Source organism: Etheostoma spectabile, chromosome 24 (assembly GCF_008692095.1).
Source record: "Etheostoma spectabile isolate EspeVRDwgs_2016 chromosome 24, UIUC_Espe_1.0, whole genome shotgun sequence".
In the NCBI taxonomy this organism is placed as follows: Eukaryota; Metazoa; Chordata; class Actinopteri; order Perciformes; family Percidae; genus Etheostoma; species Etheostoma spectabile.
This window is the reverse complement of record NC_045756.1, coordinates 375,602-385,463: the sequence shown is the minus strand read 5'-3', so window position 1 is coordinate 385,463 and position 9,862 is coordinate 375,602. Positions and strand designations below refer to the sequence as shown.

The 9,862-nt window shown below is 42.5% G+C and overlaps 2 protein-coding genes and 1 long non-coding RNA gene across 9 annotated transcripts in view; 1 reads left to right on the top strand and 2 right to left on the bottom strand.

Annotated features, from left to right (window-relative positions):
• Positions 1–1,255: 1,255 nt before the first annotated feature.
• Positions 1,256–2,109, bottom strand: LOC116673932 (claudin-34). The gene has a single exon (XM_032506317.1). It carries the CDS (start codon positions 2,095–2,097, stop codon positions 1,375–1,377), a length of 723 nt encoding a protein of 240 aa, XP_032362208.1. The 5' UTR covers positions 2,098–2,109; the 3' UTR covers positions 1,256–1,374.
• A 6,476-nt stretch (positions 2,110–8,585) lies between these two features.
• The window catches only part of LOC116673931 (protein Shroom2), a 22,667-nt gene continuing 21,390 nt past the window's right edge, over positions 8,586–9,862 (bottom strand). For all 7 annotated transcript variants that reach the window (XM_032506315.1, XM_032506310.1, XM_032506312.1 and 4 more), the window contains 2 exons: positions 9,150–9,694; positions 8,586–8,864 (listed from right to left, as the gene is read on the bottom strand). In XM_032506315.1, the coding sequence (XP_032362206.1) occupies positions 9,422–9,694 (273 nt within the window). In that variant the 3' untranslated portion in view covers positions 8,586–8,864; positions 9,150–9,421. The remainder of the gene's footprint in view (positions 8,865–9,149; positions 9,695–9,862) is intronic.
• Positions 8,900–9,339, top strand: LOC116673934 (uncharacterized). The gene is made up of 2 exons (XR_004327921.1): positions 8,900–9,018; positions 9,121–9,339. It is a non-coding gene; the product is annotated as an uncharacterized LOC116673934 (long non-coding RNA).

Sequence of the window (9,862 nt, the reverse complement as noted above, 5' to 3'; positions counted from 1 at the left end):
GGCTTTGCTCTGATCTCAGTGAGGTGACGGGACTGTTCATCATTAGAGGAACGTTGATACAGATGGTTTGAAATTTTGCAGATGAGCTTTTTGCTTTTTTTGAATAAAATATTTAACGAAATACTGCGATGTGGTGTGTATTTCCCTGGTTTTACTTCTTACTGGATTTGTAGGAAGGTTTCAACACCTACAACTTCTAGAAAGAAATTAGACTGATCACATAGTGAACAAGGTTTTAGTTTACCTGAAATCTGGAAGCAACTCAGAACTTCTTTGAGTGACAAGTACACAAACTAGTCCCAATATTTGAAAAATAACCTGTAATGTGCTGATGGCGTTGGCGGACTGACCATCTGAACGGGAACCAGCTGGGCCCTTTTAGCATTTGGCTGACAGTGGGTGGTGGAGGATTTGGCCTAAACAGGAATATTTAAAGAAAAATGTCACAGATCTGAACAGCACATTCAAATTTGGTTTATCTGCACTTAATTTCCTCTTTCAAACTCTGGGATCTAAACAAGACGATCTGTTAAACTCAGACAGTGTGAGCCACATACAAGACATACAAAATCAAACTCACATGAGTCCTCTTTGTTCTTCCTGGTGGATTTTGGAGGGAAAAGAGAGTCCCAGGTCTGAGGGGCGGAGTTATATAACCTCAGGAGGGGGGGGGGGTGACAGCCAGTCCATAATCATGCAGATTAGGTGGAGATTTAACAACATGGTAAGGTCATTTCTTTAAATGTCTGAATGCAGAAAACATTTAACTCTTAGTTAAATAAAAACTGACTGTTGCATGCAACCTTTGTTAAAAGTTAGTCATTTAACCAGTTAATCTGCACATCATCACACATGCAACAACAATAAGTTGAGCAAGTGTGATCAATTTAAGGATCCTTAAAGCATATTTTACGTTTGTAATAATTATTTTATTGTAAGAGTGTTGCTCATGTTTCTCTCTGGATCTTTTATGGCCAACACATTATTATTCCTTCACAAATTATAATATCAGATTATCTTTTTCACATCACAAAGTCCATAAAAACAATAAATATGGAGCAACATGGACATCTGAATGTTCCTCAGGCAGTCTGAGGCTCTACGGCTTTGGCATTAAGGGGGTTTGCTGTCAAGAGATGACTCGTTCAAGTCCTCCTCGCCCCCCTAGAGCAGAACCTGAGTCCCTGTAAACAACCCATGAGCTGTGGTGTGTTTGAGGTCTCCTGCAAAAAAGACCACTAACCAGATTATCTACAACGTTCCTTCTTCAACTTTTCTTTCTTTAATCTCAATTTGCAAATGAAACCTGAAAGTTGTCATTCGTATTATTTTCCTCTGTGAGCTCACGTGTCATTGAACATCCAAACCGACCAATCACAAGTGTTCGTGAGACTCGAATGCCGGGTTATCTTCCACCGCGGCCCCCTTGCTGCCACTCACTGATGGAGCGGGTGATGCCCCACCCGGGTGCTGTGACCTCACGGGGAACCTGTACATACAGAAAATAACCCCAGAGACCATCATGAGGACCGTCCCCACCATCCCGACCCCGATGCCGCACCCCACATGCTGAGAATCAGGAGCCGGGGGCATGTTGAACTCGGGGGGGAACTCTATTGGCTGATTTGTTACCACGGAGATCAGGTTCCACAGGAGAGGTATGAGTGACATCACGGCGGCCATCAGGCACAGCACGCCGGTGGTGAAGAACGCCAAGCGGACTGGGGAGTCCTCCTGCGTCCTGAAGTAGATGTTCCTCAAGGCATAAACCCCCCCGGCGTTCCCACACAGCCCCAGGACCAGAGACAGGATCATGAGAACCTGAGCTGCCCCGATCTCCGGAGGCGTGAAGGCCTCAGCCAGGCTCATGGACCTGCAGTGCATGACCCTGAAGCCATGGGTCACCAGGGTGTGGCTGTGGAAGCAGGCCCGCCAGACCCCCACCCAGGCCACTCCGGAGCTGATGACCCCCCTGTCAGACACCAGCCAAACCCTCCACTGGATGAGTCCCAGGGCCACGGCGGTGAGCACCCAGCCCACGCAGCTCAGCCAGAGGGCCCCGAGCTGGGCGTGGGTGCTGTGGACCAGGTACCTCATGGCAGTGGAGCGCTGGTGGAGAGCTGCACAGATTAATCAGGTAAATGAATAGTTGGCCACAATCAAATTAATAACAACATATATTTGGATACTCGATTTGAGTAAAATTCTCTGATTCTAGCATCTTAAATGTGAATACGTTCCAGTTTCTTCTCCGCTCTGTGGTCCAAACAAGACATTTGAGGACGTCATCTTGGACTTTTTGGGAAACACTGATCACGTTTCTCCATTTTCTGACATTTTCTTCAATTAAAGGGCTTTTCCCTTTAATTTAGTGACAGTCGATAAGATGGGGGAGGACCAGCGATGGGAAGTAACGTTATACAATAGCAAATTGAATCTAATTGGGTGGGAATATACTCAGACCTCCCACAAAATCACAACTGAGATCATATCTTGCTACTCGGTCCGAATCTTATAATAATAAATACGCTATATGTTGCGGGCCTATTGGCAGACATCCATTTAAAATGTGGCCAATGACATATAAAGAGCCTTTATTCCATGTCCACGGTAGTTTCTCAGCGTCTCTCTAGCAACATCTGTCTGGTCCAGGGAGCTTTGTCATTCGCAAGTCTACTTTTACTTTTATACTTTAAATTTCCAAGCCTGTGCTTTGTTACTTTTACTTGAGTAAAGAAGTTAATTCAGTACTTCTAATTTTACCAGAGTATTTTTTTAAGACAATTATCTGTACTTCTACCCTCAGTTACATAAACATCCTGGACTTTGGACCCCAAATGGCTGCCTTGCACTACTCCACTTTGCACACTTGTTGTTGTTGTCCTGTAGTCCTGAAAACACAAATTTTGCTGCTCTTACTTTCCTCATATATATCTTCTTATTTTTACTTTTTATATTGTTTACTTGAATGTTATGTTTGTCTGTGGACCTAATTGGTTAAAAATGTCTTGTCTCCACCGTGGGAAAGAGGGAACCGTAATTTCGATCTCTTTGTATGTCTTGACATGTGAAGAAATTGACAATAAAGCTGACTTTGACGGGACTTTGAAGTGAGTACTTTTGCCATCTCTGGGGAGGACACGCAGCAAAGGGCCGCAGGTCGGATTTAAACCCGGGGCCGTTGCAGGACTCATGGGGTCATACTGGGTGAGCTAGAGGCCGCCCACATTTTTGGGATAACATAATAGACCAAACAACTGATCCATTAACTGACAAAATAACAGATCTTTGACAATGAGACGTTAGCTGCAGCCCTTTACCTAGAAAGTCCTGATCCCACCAAACAGGACATGGAACCCAGGTGGAAGGTCTGAGTCCCACTTCAGGTCCTCCGATGCTCTTTGGTCTCCTTGGTTACCTGGACAACAAGCACCTGCAGCACAAAGTCAAACACACACACACACAGGTGTGTAGCATTTCTCTCAACGTGCAGATGTCATGGAGTTATCATGCTGGGATGTTCTTTTTGATTTAAATCCGGGTTGTTGATACAAAATACCTCTCTTGATGAGTTTTTTTGGGTAAAACTACCTCGCCTGGGGACTACATTCAAACACATAAGACGATGTTGACATGTTGAGACTAGCTGAGCCTGAAATAAGTGTATCATGAGAACACTTTGCCTTCACTGGGATCATGTTAATATGGGATTGGTTTAAAAATTAACCAACTATGCTTGTTTGACTGCAGAAGATCCACATTCGTTTATCGCCTTCTCCTTTCTGATTTTAATAAAAGTACAAGCTGTAAAATGCCACATGAATGCATAGTGTGACCCACTGTCTCTTTCTCTTGGTTTGCTCTCTCTGCTTTTAATACATTAGCTTAAATGTTTTGTTTTTTTACAGAGTAGAGTAGAACATAATTGTTGTAATGCTTGATCCACAAAGGGGAATAAACCTTATTCCCTGTTGGTGAAACAACAGGAGACTTCCTGATATTAACTGGGTCAAATGCTTCAAAGGAGTCTCATTAATCACAGGTGTTATGTCTTAAAGAACACTTTCATTACATGTATTAAGTGTTTTAATTATCATATTCATTATTACTACATTATCTAAATTCATGTTCAATTAATGTTCAACTGAAAACAGCGTAAGAGGAAGAGCGGCTAAAATCCCAAAACATGGAATAAGAAAAGGAAGTTATGTTCATTTATTTTATCATTTCATGCAATCTACCATAAGACCCATAGACTCAAAGGAGCAAATAGTTTTCTTGTCCATTTCATCACTTCAAAAAACATAGATCAGAATAACAAATCCATTACAATCTGTTTTTTAACGTTTCGCAAACAAGGCATCTGCAAATTAACTTGTGTAATTCAAAAAGGATTACAGTGAAACCTACTTGGAGGATATTATTGATCAAGACTCAAGCAGGTTTGGAAGATTTAAGGGATCGTCGGTTCATCACAGTCTAAACAGCTGGAAGTCTAACCCCCCCCCCGACGTACCTGGGTGCTGCAGGGCGAGCAGCCTTCTGACTCTGAGACCAGAACCGACTGAACCCTCCAACAGGAAGTCTTCCTCGGCCTGTCTGCAGCAGGGCACTTCCTCATCTTGGAATCAATAACTCGATGCAGTTTCCTGTCATGAAACTGTAAATGATTGACAGAATATGATGAAGAGGCACGGAGGTGTTATTGTTGTTACTGTCATTTAGTTTCAGTGCAACCCTTTTAACACTTCACTGCAGTTATAGCTTAATTGCGTTGAGCAATAACTGAACTAAGACACTATGATTAAAACCCCTTAAATATGGAAAGGGTTTGCTGGGAAGTGGTCATTTTCTGTCTTATATATTTTTTATAGATAATATTTGTGGTATTATGGAACAAATGTTAAATCCTTAACTTAAGTCCTCTTTTTGGGGAAATTGTCTTCCTGTTGCAGGTTTGCTGTGTTGTTTTAGAAACATAATCTAGTTCCAAAGAGAGTAAAATTAGCATTGAAGTGTAACTGGATTATAAGAAAGCTTCATGTAATGGGTGAAGGTCTTCGGATAATACGGATGAACTCTGAAGGAATAAATGAGACCAGGTCTGGAGGCCGGATCTCAAAGACTGCTCCTTTAAGTTTGTATTCATTTAAACCATAGACCAGAAAAGCCAATATGCAGGATTTGCTCAGCTAAGTTATACCAAATCTTAAGTAAATTATATTGCAAATAAAAGTACATATATCTACTGTATATGGTTCAGAAGTCCTTGAGGACTATCTTCAAGCCGTAAAGTCTTTCCAGGTCTGACCCCGTAACAGAAGCCTAGCTTTTCTCCACTTGACCAGCTCTCCGGCCCAGCCCTGGTCGTGCTCTTATCTTTTTTTGGATGTTGTCCAGCCTCCGAGTTCCTCTCCCCCTCGTAAAAGCAAGGTTACACAAAATACCTCTTTTATTAAACTCTAATTATCTCCCCAGTGTTCTGGTACTCCCTTTCAGACGTATCAGGCCAGGTGGTTTTCTCACAGACAGTCAGGATTTTAAAGCCTCCACACACATTTATTGACTGAATATAACCTACAATTCCTAAATGTGCATTTGCTTTTTAAGTCGAGGTTTATTTGTCATTTCAACTACAGCTGAAATGTAATTTGGTTTCACTTGTTTTGGGGCGAGTGGCGTTTTGTGTAAAAATGACTGGAATAAACTAGAAAAAGAAGTGCATAATTTTCACTTAAATGCAGAAATTCACACTTGTAGGGGCACGGGAACTGTGCCATGTCCAACTTTGATGTAGGGAATATTGTAAAAAAAAAAAAAAGTAACATGAGCCAAAAACACAGCGACCCACCTACAGTTTAGTCAGGATTTGCCTCGACGGTCCAGCAAAATAAAACATGACTGAAAGATGAAGACAGAAGTCTCCTCTCGTTGGTAACTGTCTGTTTTTCACAAAAAAAAATTAATAACTTTGCTGCTGATACATTTAAATGACTCACCTTCTTTTATTACTGCAGATTGTCAGTTTACCTAAATTAAATCAGCACTTCATAAGGATATTTAAGTAGACCTCTCTCATAACTAAAGTTTACAGGCGCGGCTAAGGAAAGGAAGAGGAACTTGGGTTAAAAGTGTGTTTCTGTGTCTGAAAGAAAGCCAGACATATTGTCCTGGTCCTGAAGAGGTTTGGCAGTTTAAATGATCATTATTGTCCCTCCAACAGGTGCAGGAAAAGTCCAGGATGACGGCTAGAGCTGGAAAAAGTCCCAGCGTGGGCTTGTAAAAGTGGGAGATGATGTAAACCAGTGGACTAAAATACGTCATCACGGACATCTGCAGCTGAATTTTTCATGAATACATGACTGAATTTTACATGATTTTGAAAGACTTGCGTATAACTGGTACATGTACAAGCTAAAAGTTGAATAAATCCTGAAAAAGGGGTTTAGTTTAAGCGTAAATGTAGGTGAAAGTTGGAAGTTGTCCTACGTGTTTCTTTGTGATTACCTCTATATGTTATGGGTCCGCTGTCTTCTGTGTTGTTTTTCCCTGTTTGTCTGTCTGTGTGTTCATCGGCCGCCGGAGGGCGCTCTTACCGGATTCCATTAGAGGCGTGTCTACTCTTCCCCTCCTCCATCTGACTACACAGCTGAGCTTCATCATCAGTATCACCTCATCCATACTTAAACCTGGGCCGACCACCTCTTCGGCGCCAGTTCGTTACCTACATTCCGTGGTAACTGGTCTAGTACTAGCTTGTTGGTATTCCGTTGCCTTGCATATGTACTTAACTTGTGTTTCAATGTACTTTTGTCTGTTTCAAAGGTCGCAAAGTAGATTCAGTCTGATACCGAGACCTGATTGATCTTCAAATGTGACCGATTTCTCACTACCAACAAGTAATTCAAGTCATGCAGGGCAGAAGAGCCTCCGAGACAGCAATCAGACAACGATGGCCTACTAAATTATGAAGTAATTTACAACAAAATATTCAAATCAAACAGGTTGGAGGAATCTGTACAGTCAGTAAAGCTGGGAGCGAAAAGGGAACGAAAGCCACAACTGAGGTTTTTGGAGGGGAAGAGCTCTGCCAGCTCGGGCTGCTGCTCCGGTTATAAGCTATCAGATCATATATATATACTATGTGTATATATATATATATATATATATATATATCCTGTTATATGCATGGGTCTTGTTAGTGTGCAATGCTGCTGATCAGCAGACAGAAAACAGATCAACAGCAGGGAGAACTTTTTTTTTTTTTCTTGTTTCAAGATGCACTCTTTTCTAGAAAACGATTAAAACTTGATTTTCTAGAGAACAGAATTTTTGTTTTTAAACTGCATTGACAGTTTGTCACTTATTTTAAAGAAAATGAACGCGTATTGACTTGATCAACGTATTGCTAGCTGGACTGTTCCATAAAACTGACCCACATGATTATATCAAATTAAAAGAACAAGCTCACCACATCGCTCAGCTTTATCATTTTTATTGCTTTTAAAGTTGGTGAAAAGACTGCACAGTGGGCCGTACACAGTACCCAGGGGGATGCCCACTCAGCTCATAATGTTCACAGTGGTGGGAGGCTACAGTAGGCACGGCTTTAAATAAATTAAATATATAAGCGTATAGATAGAGGGTCCCGTGAAGGGGCCAAACCAGAGAGTAAAGTGCAAACTTTTAGATTAACCTCCACAGAAACACCAGCTGGGCCTCAGTCCTTTCACTCGGAGAAAGCAGAAAAGATCAGTCAGGAGTCCCGGGGTGACGCGTTTTTGGATGGGAGCTTCAGCTAAAAGCACCAAGTGTGAATGAAAACCTTTGAGATACAGGCAGCAGAACCATCCAGGGAATATTAGCAGTGTTTTATCCGATAGAAAACAAGAAGAAGCAACCACGTCTGTCCTGCTGGAAAAAGTCAACATCGTCTTTATGAGAATATGTGCAGATATCAGCCCTTATTCTAGTGTAAATTAAAGAGTTTCACTCCAAAATGAGATATGCATCATATGTAGAAGTTTTAGATTAATATCCTACACAAAGGAAGAGATAGAAAGCTAACTTAATATCATCATATTTAAAGAGGAAAACAGCACTTTGGAATCAAACTCTTCATTTCAATTAGTTAGAAAACAAAAAAATAAAAATACTGGGGAAACATTTCCCCTTTCTCCATATATTATTTTTCAAAAAGGCTACAATAAATTACTAGAAAATCTTACCAAAATAAAACTTACAGCCAGCCACATACAGTGGGGGAGCAAGCTCATGATGCGACTTAAATACAATAATTCACTGACACAAATAATTAAGGGAGACTGGAAACACTGATGACGACAACCAAAATCATGGGTCTGGTTGAGAACATCATTCGGTTTGTGCGTGTGTCTGTGTGTCTGTGTCTGTGTGTGTGTGTGTGTGTGTGTGTGTGTGTGTGTGTGTGTGTGTGTAGTCACATGAATCAGTTAACTACAAATGACAACACAATGGCTGTGTTCTTGTCATTGTGCAAAAATTGGACCTCAATCGACCTTATCGGTCTAATCGACCAAATTCAGTTCATGAGGCTCCTCAATTCGGTCAAAAGGGGCCACATGGAAATGTTAATTTTGAGAAACAATAACAAAAACCACTGGCATGAAATGGAGGCTTGAGGTGCTTCTCACTTCCTTTAAATTGCATCACTTGCTCCACCACTTGCTTCCCTTCCTTTTGTCAGCTGTGTGGGCGGAGTTAGCGACGGCTTTCAGCTTCAGGGTTTAGGGAAGGCTGCTTTCAGGTATCCTCGCTCATAGCTCCTCAGAGATCCCTCCTCCATGCTAGGTCATAGCTCCTCAGAGATCCCTCCTCCATCCTTCCTCTTCGCTCATAGCTCCTCAGAGATCCTTCCTCCACCCTCCCTCCTCAGAGATCCTTCCTCCACCCTCCCTCCTCGCTCATAGCTCCTCAGAGATCCCTCCTTCCTCCTCGCTCTTAGATCCTCAGAGATCCTTCCTCCATCCTCCCTCATAGGTCTTCAGAGATGTTTCCTCCCTCCTCGCTCATAGCTCCTCAGAGATCCCTCCTCCCTCCTCACTTATAGATCCTTCCTCCATCCTCCCTCCTTGCTCATAGCTCCTCAGAGATCTCTCCTCTACCATCACTCCTCGGGGCAGGAATAAGAGCTTGGAGACGGCCTACAAGAAAGAGGGACAGAACAACTCCTGGTTCAACCGAGGAGCGAGGAACTATCAAATAAGTAAAGTGAGATGCAATTTTGAAATCCTTCCAGCCGTGAACACAATTAAGCAATGACATTAATATCAAAATGCTACATGTAGAACCCTAAAAAGGGAAAAAAAGGTCCCCCAACTGGTGCCTCAACCTTGGTCCTGTATTTCTTCTGAAAGACCAGATGTTTCTCCAAATGAAGGCATCAGAGCAGCGGCCTCTGCTCCAGCGGCAGACTGTCCACCAGGCACTTGAGCTGCTCCTCGCCCAGCTTGATCTTGTCCTCTAGTTTCCGCTGCTCGATGATGAGGGCCGACTTCATCTTCACAAAGTGCCGGTAGTCGTCCAGGCTTTCAGGGTCCAGGTGGGCCTCCATGATGCCGGAAACCAGCTGCTCCCGCCGGTCCAGGTTCTCCTTCAGCTCCTTGGCATCCTCGTGCTGCTGCATCAGCAGCTTACGCTTCTCCGTCAGGGTTCGCTGATGAAGGAAGGTTATTATAATTATTATTAAAGGGTAACTTTGGTTTTTCAACCTTTCCTTTCCTGTTTTTGAGGGTAAGTGACCGATGGGAACAACAACCTTTGAAATTGGTCCAAGAACGCTGTAACGTAACCCAACAGAACAAATGTGCATCGTCAATTTCAT